The sequence below is a fragment of the Panicum virgatum genome, chromosome 2N (genome assembly GCF_016808335.1).
Source record: "Panicum virgatum strain AP13 chromosome 2N, P.virgatum_v5, whole genome shotgun sequence".
Lineage (NCBI taxonomy): Eukaryota > Viridiplantae > Streptophyta > Magnoliopsida > Poales > Poaceae > Panicum > Panicum virgatum.
The window spans coordinates 65600217-65616217 of record NC_053146.1 but is presented as its reverse complement, the minus strand read 5'-3'; the positions used below and the strand labels follow the sequence as shown (position 1 = coordinate 65616217).

The window sequence follows — 16001 nt, the reverse complement described above, 5'->3', positions numbered from 1 at the left end:
TGCCTGCGTGCGAGGTGAGCCCGTGTGTTTTTATAGCTGTTGCGCGGCCGCAACAAAAGGTCTCTGTGCCGTCCCTGTAAATTGGGGGATTTTTTTTCATCTGTCGTGTAGAATGCATAGAACTAGGCGTCCAGTCCGCGTATTTGCGCAGCTAATATTGAAAATTCAAAAATTTGTATGTCGTTATTATCCTTACGTAAATTATGTCTTATTGTTGGTTAAAACAATTCAAATACGATCTACTAATAATAACAATTTGATTTGTTGAGCTTTAATAATATTATGCATAAAATTATTATTATTTTCGTTTTATTTTGATTGATGGTTGTTAGCTTTAGTTTTCATTAATATAATATGTTTGTAACTGAACATAGCTAAATGGTATTTTACATTTAGTTTTTCATAATGGCATTAGTGGGTAATTTTTAATTAAGTATAGGAGTATTTTAGGCTAATTTTATTATAATGGCAGTGGTGGGTAATTTTTATTTTTCTATTTTTCTCCGATTAACGTGGGAATTTCTAAGTCTTGACAGCGAACGTGGAGACTCCGTTTGTTGGCCAAATAATAAGATAATAGATGATGGAGAGTTGGGCCTCGTTTAGTAAAATTTTTTAAATGAAATTTTTGCATGTTTAAAATATAAAATATCGACTAATTACAAAATTGATTACAGAACCCGTCACTCTGATACGAATTTATGAAAACAAATTAATCTATCATTATCACATGTGTACTCTAGCAATTACTCCCTCCTTCCCCGTTTATAAGGCATGGTGGAACATGACACGGTCTTCTAAACAACACTTTGACCATTTATTTATCATATATTATATCACTTTTGATTATAAACTTATAATCATTGTAAAATATATTTGATTATGAATCCAATCATATGAAATTTGCATTATAAAAATAAAAATTTAATAGTCAAATTATTGGTCAAAGATGACAAAGTTTGAATCTTGATATACGTGTATGCCTTATAAACAGGGAAGGAGGGAGTACTTTAGTAACTTAGTATCTAATCATGGTCTAATTAAGCTCATTAAATTGGTCTCTTAATTTACAAGTAAACTATGCAATTCGTTTTTTTTTGCCATGTTTGGTTAAGGCAAAAAAAGTCGTGAAAAGGGAATCTTGCATGCATGAAGTACTAAATATAGTCCATTTGAAAAACTTTTTCACAGTTGAGTGCATTTTGGAGGGATGAATCTAAATGAGCCTAATTAATCCATGATTTGCTACAGTGATGCTGCAGTAACCATTCTCTAATTATGCGGTCAAAGGTCTCTGTCGGTGCCCAGACCCGGCGGCCCAGCACCAACGCGTGATGATGCTGCGTGTCCCCAACCCTAGATGGTTGATGCAAGAGGTAACACAGTAACGCAAGGTTTATCCTGGTTCCGGCCACGGGGCCGTACGTCCAGCAGGGATGTGCGAGTGCACTTTATTATCTTTCACCGGAGTGCCTGTAGTAGGGGGTACAAGCATGGCGAGAGAGGGAGGGAAGCTCCCAAGTCTCTGCTAAGTGATTGAGGCAAGTGCCAATATCGTGCTGTGGAGAGCGGGTGTGTGTGCTGTGGGATGGGTTGAGCGTGTGGTCATGAAGATGAAAGCGCCCGCCTCCTCCTTTTATAGACACAAGGAGGGGCGAAGTACATGTATGGGGAGGTCAGAAGTCGTCGCCTTCTTCCAGATTCGGGGGTGAGCAGTGGATGACCACTGTAGGAAGTACACTGTGGCGCACTGGAGAGTAGGCGTGGCAGTTGTCCTAGGCGGCTCCCTGGTCTTGCGGAGATTGCGCCGGCGTCCTGATGGATCCTGTGGGCGTCGTGGTGGTCGTTGAGGAGGGTACCGTCCTCCATGCTTGCCGTGGCGGCGTGGCGAGGGTCCTGCGGGCAGGGGTCTTGCTCTGGTCAAGACTCGAGCCGTGTTCGAGGGTCGCGCCCGTGCTGATCGAGGGTTCCGCTGGGGAGAAAGTACGAGGAGTAGGCAGCATAGTAGCAAGAGCAGTGCCGGGCACGTCTACACAGGATGTTGCAGGTTCCCACAGTGTCAGAATAGTGCCAGGGATGGCGGAACAGTGACCGGAGCTGGCGGACGGAACTCCGATCACAGCTGTTGTGCGGTATGGTGGCCTGACGCCGTCTGAGTGTGGAGTGGTTGGCATTTAATGCTTCTGTCAGACTGGCCGGTGAGCAGATGGGTTGCTAGTTCCAACTGCCGAGGGGTAGCCTCGAGCGAGGCGGAGTTGGCCTTCCTCCCGAGGGTAGGTCTGCTACCCTCGAGTGAGGCGGAGGTGGCCTGCCTTCCGAGGGAAGGTCCGCTGTCGAGGGCATCAGCGAGGAGGCCTCGAGCGAAGCGGAGGTTGCTCCGCGGGTCCAAGGGGGGCCTCGGATGGGCCGTACCGCGGAGCCGGGCCGTACCGCGGAGCCGGGCCGTAGGCTGAGTGAGGATTGGGCCTCTTTGGGACTTGGAGAGGATCCAGGTGTTGTAGGAGAGTTGAAGGAGCTCCATGGTATCCAGGTGCAGAGCGACGATGGAGTTGTCATCTTTGGTGGCTTCTTCCTCTCCAAGATCGCCGTCGAGTAGTCCTTCTTCCCCTTCGAATCGGAGGAAGACTGTTTGCCTTGGTTCGTCATGACTGTCGAGTCCGACAAGGTGGTAGGAGCGGTGGGCCTGATTGCCTAATTGTGTTTTGCATTTATGAGGGTGGTTTAGTCCCTGGATTAGGGTGCCCCTAATTATAGTACCCGACAGTAGCCCCCGAGCCTTTGTAGGGATGAGTATCAACCCTGCAGAGGCTTGATCCCTCGGAGTTGTGACTCGGATGCTGGTTGTGGGCTTTGGCCCTCGAATGTGTGAGGTTTCCTCTGCGGGGGCGCGTCAGCACACCCGCGGGTGTAGCCCCCGAGGCCTTGGAGGAGTGTGAGCACTCGTCCAAGGGCTATAGACGTCATATTCGCGTGGTCGTTGGGCGAGGCAACCATTCAGCTTTCCTTTCAGCCGGCCTCGGTGTTTTTCAGTGCTGATGTGGTGGCCTGCTACCCTCTTGATCAATCCGGAGGGCGTGTTGAACGCGCAAGAAAGTTTTGTTGACCATGCGAGGGGGGGTTTGTTTGACACGCGGAATCTCACATTCGGCGGCATCCAATTTATTCGAGGGCACGGCCTTAGCCATGGCATGCGAGGAACCCCCGAGCCCTGGCCTGTGTGAAGGCGTTCCGGGGGATCCCCGACTTAGCGTTATGACCCTCGTCGCCCATCCGCAGGGAGGAGGGGTGAAGCAAGCCATGCTACCCATGCCCGGGCCGCGAGCTATGGATGCTCCAGTGAGCTGTTAGCGGGTAATTCAAGTGGACGTCCGTGCCCCGTTCGATAAGGGTCGGCTCGTGGTTCGTGGACACATCACATAAAGCGCTCGCAAAGGTTCGCTAGGCGGGGCTCGGACCCATTAGATAGGGTCCGAGGGCTCGATGCTCTCCATCGATGGGATCCCCCTGCTAGGCACCCTCGGCTGGCCTTGTACACTGCTATTGACGGTCTTTAAGTCAGAAATAAAGCCGTCAACTCCTACAGCTTTTCATATCATTCAAACACCAAACATAGTTATAGGGTTTATTTCTAACCATTTCCACGAGTTTTGGTGATTATCGGATTGCAGGCACCCACACCCGGAATAGAGCAAAAACGAACAAAAGACGCAACACAATTGTACAGAATATCCAACACGACATCATACCAACAAAGAGGGCCCACAAACCAGATCAAATCGACCAACCAAGCCCCGGCACCGACCATCTGACATTAGGACCCACCAGGCAGAGACCCAGACGAAGGTGGTGGCCAGAGACGGCCATAGGGGGTCGGCCAACCCCACATGGAAGACTCTCACGCTGAGTTTTGGCAGGAACATCGTTCTTATCATCTAGAAGGCGGTTGGCAGTGTTCCCATATTTGTTGAAGGCAGAAACCGACCTTTGGAGCTATATAAAGAGCCTCTACACACCCTCTCAAGGCATTCAGAATATTCACCATTCACCACTCCATTCACTTGTTGGAGAAGTAGTAGTAGGACTCCACTTGTATCAATAGAGTTGAGGGAGTGTGCGAGGAGAAGGATCGGAGAAGAGCCAGACGTGTCGGCCTCTCTTCGTCTTGTACCTCGATGGGTACGAATCACTTGAGTAAGTATCCAGAGTTCAACTTCTGTTAAGTTCTTGGTTTAGTATTCTTAAGTTATTCATTTGTTTATGGGTTCATCGTCCGTTCTCGTTTAGTATTCTTAAGTTATTCATTTGTTTATGGGTTCATCGTCCGTTTTTGTAACGGTTGCTCTAGTAGAGAGCCCCTGATAAAGACGGGTAACCCTGCGCAATGCTAGAATAAGTAGTCGAAGGCTTAAGCGTGGTGCTTAGGTCCTAGATTGCCTTTATTTGCCTCGTGCTCCACAGTATTGCAGGGTAGACCGTAGGTGGTGACAGCTCTGTCGGTCCGTTACAAAGCTGTTTCGTGGTTAGTGCACTCCCCCCTGTCCGAGTACAGCGTAGAGCCACAAGCCGGAGGTCCCTAACAGTACTTGGGTCAGACCGGTGCCCGAAGTAAACAAGTGACGAGCCTAAGTTTACCTTGCCTTGATCCTTAACCATAGATAAACCACACTACCCAAAGCTCTCCTACTTCTTGTTCTCCAGGGTTAAGCTAGCCAGAAGGTCGTTACACATCTGTTCCTTGTGAAATCTCGATGCCCTGAATACTCTCCGGGTGAAGTGCTACAACGGTATCTTCCGTGCGCATACGGATTAGTCTGTGATCGTTAAGAAATACCAATACTGCGTAGGACGTCTCGAACTCTGCGTTCGAGGGTAGCTTGTACGGCACATTCATGCAGTCCCTGACTCTGGTGATCTGGGGTGCCTGTCGAACCCTCGGCGTGCCAGGCTTCAAACCCCCGATCAGTAAGGCCTCGGAATAAGATTCATTCGATGGTAAGGAACCCCCGGGGGGAATATTCCTTCACAGTCCGCAAATGGCGCGGAGACGTGGATCGCGCGCAGGTCTCCCGCTGGTCGTGGGTGATGTGGCCCGGCGCGTGCAGTACGGAGCGGCATGGGCGGCGACTGGCACCGCGATAACTACTGCGCGTGCGCGTGGGGGTTTCGCGGGTGTGGGGCCCAGCTGTCAGCGACCGCGAAACCTACCGCGTTTAATACGGCGGATCCGGGGCCGTGTAGCGAATCTGCACGACGCAGAGGTACAAGAGAGAGAGGGGGATCGGTTCGCCTCACCTTGCCATTTGCTTTTGCCTTCCCCGTCTCCTCTGCTTCCCCTGCATCGGAGCCCAAAGCCAAGAAGCGAGAGGAAGAAGAGGAAGAGGAGAAGCGTGTGCACGTTTCCCTTCGTTCGAGCCCACTCCCTGCATTCCCCCTTTGCTGAAGCGATGGCGCAGCTTGCTGGTCCTGTGCTGTGGGGCAGGTCCTCCACCGACGCGACGGTCTTGGAGGCGCTGGTCGCCGATGAGCTCTTGCCGCCGAACACCAATCCGTCGCGGCTGGTGTGGATCGCCCCGATGGCATAGGAGAGGGAGCCGAAGCCCCCAAGCGGCTACGTCATGAGTCTCGTGAGGCTTCATGAGCGTGGATTTTGCTTCCCCGCTGGTCGGTTCATCCGTGCGCTCTGCTATCACTACCAGGTGGAGCTGCACAACTTCGCCCACAACTCCATCTCGCAGGCGGCAGTCTTCGTCGCCATTTGCGAGGGTTACTTGGGGGTGGACGTGCACTGGGAGCTGTGGCAGCACCTATTCTGCCGGGAGCTCTACACCGAGCACGTTCAAGGCCAGTCGAGGAGAGCCACCCGCGCCGGTGGCCTCACGCTTCAAGTGCGTGAGAAGAGGGGGAATCAGTACATCCCCTACAAGATGACAATGAACAACGCCGGGTGGAGCCGAGGGTGGTTCTACCTGCGCAACGATGACGGGCGGCTTCCGGCGTTCACCGACAAGATCCTGCGGGAGAAACTGGACGCGTGGGGGTGGGGGGTGTCACCCTCCGAACGGCAGGTCAAGCACCGACGCGCTGAGGCAGTTGGCGAAGAAGGGGCTGACGGCGGCCGCCGTCATCACGATTTTCCAACGGCAGAGGGTGCTCCCCCTCATGGAGAAGAGGCTGGCTATCTTCCAGCTGACCCCTAGGGCCGCGGTTGAGGGTTCACGGATGGAGACAAGGACGCTCTCCCGCGACGCCACCGCCCAGAGGGCGAAGAGCGCGGTGGCGAACTTCCCCTCCGACCCTGCAGATCTCTGGAAGGTCAAGATGCGCCCCGAGGATGGGTACATCAGTCTGGTGAGTTTGGCTTTCGATTGTTGTCGATTTTGAGCTACTTTCTCCTTTCCCTTCCTTATCCCTGTTGCGTTCGCAGGGGCTAACCCACACCGGGTACGTCTCCCGACCCCCGCTTCCTGAGATCCGCGAAGCAAACCGCCCGCGCATGCAGGAGGAGAAGAAGAGGAAGGACGAGGCAAAGGCGACCGCCCGCAGGAAGAGGTTGAGGAGGGAGGGCCATGAGAAGGAGTGCAACAGGCGGCAGAAGGAAGGCCTCTCTCCGCCGACCACGCCCGAGTCCACCCTGGAGGAAAGCTCCTCGTTCGACGGGTTGGATTTCTCGAAGTCCGATGAGTTCGAGGCGGTGACGGCCGGAAGCCCTCCATCGGTCCCACAATAGACCGGCATCGAGGCCTCGGCGTCGCCGGTGGATGAGAGGATGGTGCTCGGAACTGCAGGCGGTGGAATGCTCGTGCCGGTGATGGCGGCGGGCGAGCGGACGTCTGTGCCCGCGGGTACGGGCCGGCCCGAGGGCGACACCTCCAGGCCAGTCGTCGGGGAGTGGCAGAGTGTCGCGAGGCCCGAGGAGCGGCTCGGGCAAGCGCAAGCTCGGCGCCCTATCAGGGTAAGTAATTTTATGCTTCGCTTTTTGTGTTCATCGTTCAATCCCTCAGTCTTTTGCAAATCTTGGCTTTCTCTCCTGCTCTGTCCAGCCATAAGGCCGTACCAGGTATACGGCCCCACTCATGCCGTCCAAGGTCCTTTAGTCCGGGAAAAGCGCTACGCCACGCTCGGCGGCGCAGCCCCCGACCGGAGGGCCTCAGACGCTAGAGGCGGCCGCGACGAAGCTTCGGGGGGCCCAGCGGGTCCGGGCACAGATGGATGTGGGCGACGCCGGCCAGAGTAGTGTAGCAGCGGCTGCTCGGTCGGACGCCGAGGAGGAGGCCGGCTGGGGCAGCACGGAGGGTGTTGTCCGGCCGGTCGCCAGAGACGAAAACGGCCGCGGCGGCACAGAAGACGCCACACGGCCGAGAGCTGGAGGTGATGCGGGCCGAGGCGACGCAGTTGACGCCGCTCGGTCAGGAGCCGGAGGGGGAGAGACTGGCGATGATGCGTCGGAGCACCCCACCAGCCAGACAGAGGGGGAAGTCCTCATCCCCGAGCGCGCGAAGGCCAGGGACGAGGGCGCCTGCGGTGGAGGTGCCGACGGAGGTGACGCAGGAGGCGGCGGCACCGCCAGAAGCTACGCCAGGGGCGGAGGCGCCAGCGTCGATGGAGATGCCAGCGGAGGACCCCTGGGAGGCCACCGTTGCCGCCGCCACCGTCGTGTCCGCATCCGAGGGTGACATCGACACCTGGCGGCCCAGGAGGCCCGTGCGAGAGGGGACTTGGGTGATGGTCCAGCCTGGGATCCCCTCGACATTCGACCACAATGAGCGGACAGAGATCGAGGCCTGGGAGGGCTATGACCAAGCCAACTATGACATCGAGCGCGCCCTCGCGTTCGCCCTGGACATCCACCGGGGGTTCCATCTTCAAGTCGGCGACGTAAGTACTGTCCTGCAACTTGTCCCTTTGTGTTTTTGTGGTTTCTTGCTCACGTCCTTCCACTTGCAATGGCTGAAGCAAAAGTCGCGCGACAAGAGCGACGAGTTGGCCCACCAGTTCACCAGGTTGTACTGGCTCGAGGAAGACAACACCCGTCTGCTCGCGCAGATAGGTGAAGTCAACGTCCATGTGTCTGAGCTGGAGGAGCGGGACCACGTGCGGGAGGAGGAGGTAGCCCAAGCTCGCCGCAAGCGCGACGTGCAGAGAGCCGCAGCCGAGCATAAGGCTCAGGAGGTCGAGGCGCAAGCGGCCGAGCTGCGGCAGAATGCGGCTGCGCTGGAGTAGAAGTACAAAGCGCTCGAGGCGAAGGAGGCCGAGCTCCAAGGCAAGAAGGCGGCCGTCACGACGCTCACTGAGGCCCTCGTGCAGAAGGACGTCGTCCTCGCAGCGCAGGAGGTGGCCGCTCGGGACGCAGAGGCCGCCCTCAAGGAAAAGGAGGCCTCCTTGTCCGCGCTCCAGGAGCAAGCAGACGCCGCGCGGGCTCAGCTGGAGAAGGCACAGGAGCGCATCGAGGGTAAGTAATCCGGAATTCACTCGAATTGCTTTCGATTTGCCGAAACTTATCTATTTTCTTGTTCAGCGTTGAAGAAGGCGGTGGCGGACGAGACCACTGCGAAGGAAGCCCTCCAGGTCACGCTCACATCAGCGCAGGATGAACATGAGGACCTGGAGAGGACCGCCGTGGCCGTATGCCAGGAACTCAATGGGAGGCAGGTTCATCCGGCAGCTCAGTGGCCAGCCGTCTGAGGTCCTTGAGCGGCCGGGTGACCGAACGCCTCAAGGATGCCTTCCGCCTCGGTGTCCAGAAAACCCTCGGTGTGGTGTTGACGCACTACGTCATGGACCTCGAGTGGGTGGCGACGGGATATGTCGTCACGCCTGGCATCGAGGGAGATGACGCGGTGGCTGCAATGGCCTCGATCCAATTCGAGAACTTGTCGATTGCCACCAACAGGTGGGTGAAGCCCTCGGGTGCTTTCTCCAATGGCCCAACGAGGTCCAATCCCCACACGGCGAACAACCATCTGATGGGAATGGTTTGTAGAGCGTGAGCCGGGAGGTGCGTCTTCCGGGCGTAGATTTGGCAGCCCTCGTAGGTCTGCACGATATCGGTGGCATCGGCGACTGCAGTGGGCCAGTAGAATCCCTGTCGGAATGCGTTGCCCACGAGGGTGCACGGTGCGGCGTGATGCCCGCAGATCCCGGCATGGATGTCACAGATCAGCTCCTTGCCCTCCTGGATGGGGATGCAATGTTGCAGGACGGCCGAGGGACTGCGCTTGTACAGCTCGTCGTCGATCAAGACGAAGGACTTGGCCTGCCCGGCGATGCGCCGCGCCTGAGCGCGGGCCGAGGGTAGGACCCCTCGGATCATCCAGTCGAGGTACTGGGTACGCCAGTCACATGGGGGTGGGCCTCGTCGATCTCCATTGCTTCAGCCTCATTTGCCGAGGAGGTCACGGCTTCAGTGTCCATGGCCTCGGACTCCTCTGCCGAGGGGTCTTTGGCCAATGGCTCGATGGTCGCAGCCCCCGAGGGTTTGGGTGCCGCTCCGATGGCTTCGGCAGGGTTCTTGAAGTCGACAGATGGCTTGGTCACGTCGCGGGCGAAGACGTTCGGGGAATGGTCGTCCGCCCAGACGCGATCTTGGCCGGCTCGTCCGCTTCCTCGTTGTACTTGCGCGCGATGTGATTGAGCTCGAGCCCGTCGAACTTGTCCTCGAGGCGACACACTACGTTGCAGTACGCCTCCATCTTCTCCTTATGGCAGCTGGATTCCTTCATCACCTGATCGATGACGAGTTGAGAATCTCCCCGGACGTCGAGGCGCTTGATGCCAAGCTCGATGGCGATGCGGAGGCCGCTGAGGAGGGCCTCGTACTCCGCCATGTTGTTGGACGCCGGGAAGTGCAAGCGTACCACGAAGCGCATGTGCTCTCCGAGAAGTGAGACGAAAAGCAGGCTCGCGCCTGCGCCGGTTTTCATCACAGACCCGTCGAAGTACATGAGCCAGCATTCTGCTTGGACTTGGGGTGGGGGCAGCTGAGTGTCAGTCCACTCGGCAATGAAATCTGCCAAGATCTGGGATTTGACCGCCTTGTGAGGTGCATAGGTGAGGGCCTCTCCCATCAGCTCCACTGACCACATGGCTATCCTACCCGTGACCTCCCGGTTGTGGAAGATCTCCCCGAGACAGAAGTATGAGACCACGGTAATGGGTAGGCCTCGAAGTAGTGGCGCAGCTTATGCTGAGCCAGGATCACTGCGTAGAGCAGCTTCTGGATCTGTGGATACCGTGTCTTGGTTTCAGACAACACTTCACTGATGAAGTTCACCGGCCTCTGGACGGGCAAAGAATGTCCCTCCTCTTGTCATTCCACAACGATGGCCGCACTGACGACCTGGGTCGTGGCTGCCACGTGCAGGTAGAGGGGCTCGCCGTCCATTGGCAGTGTGAGGATCGGCGCACTGGTGAGCGACGCTTAAGTTTATCGAGGGCCTCCTAGGCCTCGGGGGTCCATAAAAAGCTCTCGGACTTCCTTAAGAGCTGATACAGAGGCAAGCCTTTCTCACCGAGGCGTGAGATGAAGCGGCTAAGGGCCGCCAGGTAACCCATGACCTTCTGTACCCTCTTTAGGTCCCGGATCGGTCCCATTCGAGTGATGGCCGAGACTTTTTCATGGTTGGGCACAATGCCTCGTTGGGAGACAATGAAACCCAAGAGCATGCCTCGAGGGACTCCGAACAAGCACTTCTCGGGATTGAGTTTTACCCCTTTGGCCCTAATGCAATCGAACGCGATCCTAAAATAGGCTACCAGGTCGTCCGCCTTCTTGGATTTCACGACAATGTCGTCGACATATGCGTCTACGGTTCGCCCGATGTGATCCTTAAACACGTGGAGCATACATCGCTGGTATGTAGCTCCGGCGTTCCTAAGACCAAAGGGCATCGTAATGTAGCAGTACATGCCGAAAGGGGTGATGAAAGAAGTCGCGAGCTGGTCGACTCTTTCATCTTGATTTGGTGGTAATCGAAATACGCATCAAGAAAGGATAAAAGTTCACATCCCGCAGTTGAATCAACTATTTGATCAATACGTGGCAAAGGAAAAGGAACTTTAGGACATGCTTTATTTAAACCAGTATAGTATACACACATCCTCCATTTCCCATTCTTTTTCTTAACTAATACAGGATTAGCTAGCTACTCGGGATGGAATACCTCCTTGATGAATCCGGCCTCCAAAAGCTTGTGCACGTCCTCGCCGATCGCCCATCGCTTGAGCTCGACGAAGCACCGCAGGCGTTGCTTGACCATCTTGGAGTTCGGCAGGATATCAAGGGAGTGCTCGGCAACCTCCCTCGGGATGCCAGGCATGTCCGAGGGGCTCCACGTGAAGATGTCGGCACTGGCGCGGAGGAAGTCGACGAGCACCACTTCCTATTTGTTGTCGAGTGTAGCGCTGATCTTCAGCACCTTGCCGTCGGGGGTGTTTGGGTTGAGGGGGATATCCTTGGCACCCTCGGCAGCCTCGAAGCTGTCCGCGTGTCGCTGCTTGGATTCCATGGCCTCGTTGGCCATCCTCTGTAGGTCCGCGACGAGGGCCTCATCCATAGCCAATGCCTCGGCATGCTCAACGCACTCGACGTCGCACTCGTAGGCATGCTCGAATGAGGAGACGACGGTGATGACACCCTTCGGGCCTGGCATCTTCAGCTTGAGGTAGGTGTAGTTGAGGATCGCCATAAACTTGGCGTAGCATGGCTGCCCAAGAATGGTGTGGTACGCTCCTCAGAACCCCACCACCTTGAAGGTGAGCACTTCCTTGTGGAAGTTGGCCGCCGTGGCGAAGCAGACGGGTAGGTCGATCTGGCCAAGGGGTTGGACTCACTTCCCCGGCGCAACACCGTGGAATGGCGACTTGTTGGAGCGGAGCTTGTCCAAGCCGATGCCCATGAGCTCCAAGGTGTGGGCGTACATGATGTTGAGGCTGCTACCTCCGTCCATGAGCACCTTGGAGAAGCGAGTGTTGCCAATGATGGGATCCACAACGAGTGGATACTGTCCCGGGTTCGGGATGTAGTCGGGGTGGTCCTCATGGCCGAAGGAGATGGTGTCCTCCGACCAGTCGAGGTAGGATGGCGTGGCCTTGGTGACGGAGAAGACTTCTCGGCGCTCGCGCTTGCACTGCCGAGAGGTCATGTTTGCCGTGGGTCCTCTGAAGATGAAGAAGACGTTCTCCACCGAGGGGAACTTGCCGTCACCACCCTTGTCATCTGCATCCTTCTTATCCTCGTCGCGGTGTGCGACGTGGTTGTAGTACTTGCGGAGCATTTCGCACTGCTCGAGGGTCTGATTGACTGAGCCCTTGTGGTAAGGGCACGGCTTCTTGATCATATCGTCGAACAGGCCGCCGCCGCCAAGAGAGGGCCCTCGGGGACCCTTGCGATCTGGGGAGGCGATGAAGGCCTCGTCGGAGTCCTCCGCTTGACACTGATCGTGCTGGTTCTATGGGGCCTGCTTCTTGCCTTTCTTCCCCCACTTTTGCTTCTTAGCGGGGGCCTTGGTCTTGCTGCTGCTGCCCTCCGCGGGCGCATCTTCCTTGCGCTTGCTCGTCTTGCCGTCGAAGATGGCGCCGACTGCCTCCTTGCCGGAAGCGGAGTTGGTGGCAACGTCAAACAGCACGTTCGCGCTGGTAGGACGGCTTCGCGCGAGCTCGTGCACCAGATTCCTGCATGTCGTGCCCTCGAGGAAGGCATTGATGACTTCAACGTCGGCGACGCTGGGAAGCCCGGTGCACTGCTTGGAAAAGCATCGGATGTAGTCGCGCAGGGATTCGTTGGGCTTCTGCTGACACCCTCGGAGATCCTAGGCATTCCTAGGTTGCATGTAAGTGCCCTAGAAGTTGCCCACGAAGACCTTAACCAGGTCGGCCCAGTCGTGGATCTAGTTCGCGGGGAGCTGCTCAAGCCACGTCCGCATAGAATCTGCGAGGTGCAGAGGAAGGTTGCGGATGATCACGGCGTCGTCCATCGCGCCACCTAGCTGGCATGCCAGGCGGTAGTCGTTGAGCCAAAGCGCGGGATCGGTCTCTCCCGTGTACTTGAGGAGGGTGGTGGGCTGACGAAAGCACGGGAGAAAAGGAGCAGTGCGGATCTCTCGGCTGAACACACGGGTGGCCGGAGGCTCCGGTGATACACCCCTATCGTGCTCGGGGTTGATCCGCCCACCCCGTCGAGGGGCATACTTCTTCCCGTTGATGATGTTGCGGGCGTCACCATCGTCGGCGCGCCCGCGCGTGTCTTGGAGACTCTCCTTTGTGGCGGGTTTCTTGGTGCGGTTGTGCACCGAGGGTGCTTTCGTATCGTCCGCCGCGGTCGCCTTGCCCCGTCCATCCGGTGGAGTGCGCACCGAGGCCTCGTGGTCCTGCTGGGCAGTCCTACCAGCCTTTGCCGAGGCCACTGAGCGCATACGAGATGCGGAGCTCTCAGCCTGCTGCACTGCAGCCTACTCGATGAGCATCCGTGCCTCGTTGCACAAATTGCGACCTGCGGGCGTAGAGGGTTCGGGCATCGCCTAAAGTAGGTAAGCCGCGGTGACGAGTTTCTGGCTGGCCCTTTTCAGGTCCAGCGGGTTGTCGACGTTGTCATCGACCAGGATCTGCTCCTGGGCGACACGCCCTGTCGCCCGAGCACGCGCCCAGCTGGCGACGCTCTTGCTCGAGCTGGGTACGTAGTTCCCGTGCCTGGCGACGCTCCTCATCGAGCTTGGCCTGAAGCTCTTTGAGTTGCGCCAGCTGCGCCTGCCGCGCCGCCGAGCTTGACGAAGCAGCCGGATTTGCAGCAGGCACCACCACTGGGTTTGCTGGTGGGTTTTCCTCGCCGTTTCCATCGTCGCTTGGCGCGTCATCGATGGCCCCATCCGCCAGCTCGACCATGAAGCACTCCCTAGTGGGATCGTAATCCCCCTCGCTAGAGTTGTCGGAGCAGGTGAGGCAATAGTCTGCCGCCGCCTGGAACGACAGGAAGGCGTCGAGGTTGCGGACCCCGGAGTAGTCCCACTCCGGGGCCGCGACATTCTCCACGAAGAAGTACACGTCATCAGCAGACTCGGGGTACGAATCGTCGGGAGTTGATGCGATAAGGTTGTGGATCGAGACGAGGTGATGACCCAGCATATCCTCGTACGCGCTCATGTTGGTGCTGACCAACGAAGCGTAGGTCACAGCAGCGGAGTGCATCCCAAAGGGAAAGGGCGACGGCGTGGTCGCACCCTCCTTGGGAGGCGCCGGGGCTGCACTTGTTGGTGGTGAAGCAGTGACGTCCTCCGCCGCGGCGCCGGGCTGCGACACGCCGCCTCGACCCACGTGGGGGGGAGCTGAGGTGAGCCGCTCTGTGCCACTCCATGCGCGCCTGTCGAGGGCCTCCTGCATCGGGGCGGTGAAGTCGGAGTGTTGGGGTCGGCCCCGGCCGGGAGAAGCTCCATGTTGTAACCGTTGCCGGTCGCCGCGAAGTTGAGACTCCCGAACCGGAGCACCGTGTCTGCCGGGAGCAGGTGTGGCCCGTCTGCCATCTAGGGAACAAGGGGAACGAAGAAAAAAGTCACGCAGCGAATTCACCTACATGACGCGCCAACTGTCAGTGTCCAGACCCAGCGGCCCGGCACCAACGAGTGATGATGTTGCGTGTCCCCAACCCTAGATGGTTGATGCAAGAGGTAAAACAGTAACGCAATGTTTATCCTGGTTCCGGCCACGGGGCCGTACGTCCAGCAGGGATGTGCGAGTGCACTGTATTATCTTGCACCGTAGTGCCTGTAGTAGGGGGTACAAGTGTGGCGAGAGAGGAAGGAAAGCTCATAAGTCTCTGCTAAGTGATTGTGGCAAGTGCCAATATCGTGCTATGGGGAGCGGGTGTGTGTGCTGTGGGATGGGTTGAGCATGTGGTAATGAAGATGAAAGCGCCCGCATCCTCCTTTTATAGACACAAGGAGGGGCGGAATACATGTACGGGGAGATCAGAAGTTGTCGCCTTCTCCCCGATTCGGGGGTGAGCAGTGGATGACCACTGTAGGATGTACACTGTGGCGCACTGGAGAGTAAGGCGCCGGGGCGTGACAGTTGTCCTAGGCGGCTCCCTGGTCTCGGAGATTGCGCCGGCGTCCTGATGGCTCCTGTGAGCGTCATGGTGGTCGCTGTGGAGGGTACCGTCCTCCATGCTTGTCGTGGCGGCGTGCCGAGGGTCCTGCGGGCGGGGGTCTTGCTCTGGTCAAGACCCAAGCCATGTTCGAGGGTCGTGCCCGTGCTGATCGAGGGTTCCGCTGGGGAGAAAGTACGAGGAGTAGGCAACACAGTAGCAAGAGCAGTGCCGGGCAAGTCTGCACAGGATGTCGCTGGTTCCCACAGTGTCAGAATAGTGCCGGAGATGGCGGAACAGTGACCGGAGCTGGCAGACGGGACTCCGATCACAGCTGCTGTGCGGTATGGTGGCCTGACGCCGTCTGAGTGCGGAGTGGTTGGCGTTTAATGCTTCTTTCAGACGGGCCGGTGAGCAGATGAGTTGCTAGATCCAACTGCCGAAGGGTAGTCTCGAGCGAGGCGGAGTTGGCCTGCCTCCCGATGGTAGGTCTGCTACCCTCGAGCGAGGCGGAGGTGGCCTGCCTTCCGAGGGTAGGTCCGCTGTCGAGGGCCTCGGCGGGGAGGCCTCAAGCGAAGCGGAGGTTGCTCCGCAGGTCCGAGGGGGGTCTCGGATCGGCCGTACCGCGGAGCCAGGCCGTAGGCTGAGTGAGGATTGGGCCTCTTTGGGACCTGGAGAGAATCCAGGTGCTGTAGGATTGTTGAAGGAGCTCCATGGTATCCGGGTGCAGAGCGACGACGGAGTTGTCATCATTGGTGGCTTCTTCCTCTCCAAGATCGCCATCGAGTAGTCCTTGTTCCCCTTTGGATCGGAGAAAGACTGTTTGCATTGGTTCATCGTGACTGTAGAGTCCGACAAGGTGGTAGGCGCGGTGGGCCCGATTGCCTAATTGTGTTTTGCGTTTATGATGGCGGTTTAGTCCTTGGAT

The 16001-nt window shown here is 57.1% G+C and overlaps 1 protein-coding gene across 1 annotated transcript; it reads right to left on the bottom strand.

Annotated features, from left to right (window-relative positions):
- Positions 1-11378: 11378 nt before the first annotated feature.
- Positions 11379-12272, bottom strand: LOC120662929. The gene is made up of 2 exons (XM_039941976.1): positions 12147-12272; positions 11379-11633 (listed from the first exon to the last, which is right to left on the bottom strand). Exons 1-2 carry the CDS (start codon positions 12270-12272, stop codon positions 11379-11381), a joined length of 381 nt encoding a protein of 126 aa, XP_039797910.1.
- Positions 12273-16001: the final 3729 nt, after the last annotated feature.

Excerpts from the sequence above, each read along its gene's own strand:
- LOC120662929 (XM_039941976.1), bottom strand. The coding sequence starts at position 12,272 with ATGCTCCGCAAGTACTACAACCACGTCGCACACCGCGACGAGGATAAG. Across the intron at positions 11,634-12,146 it reads TCATCTTCAGAGGACCCACG|GGTGTCATCACCGTCGTCTC; the intron begins GCAAACATGACC and ends CCAGGCCCGAAG.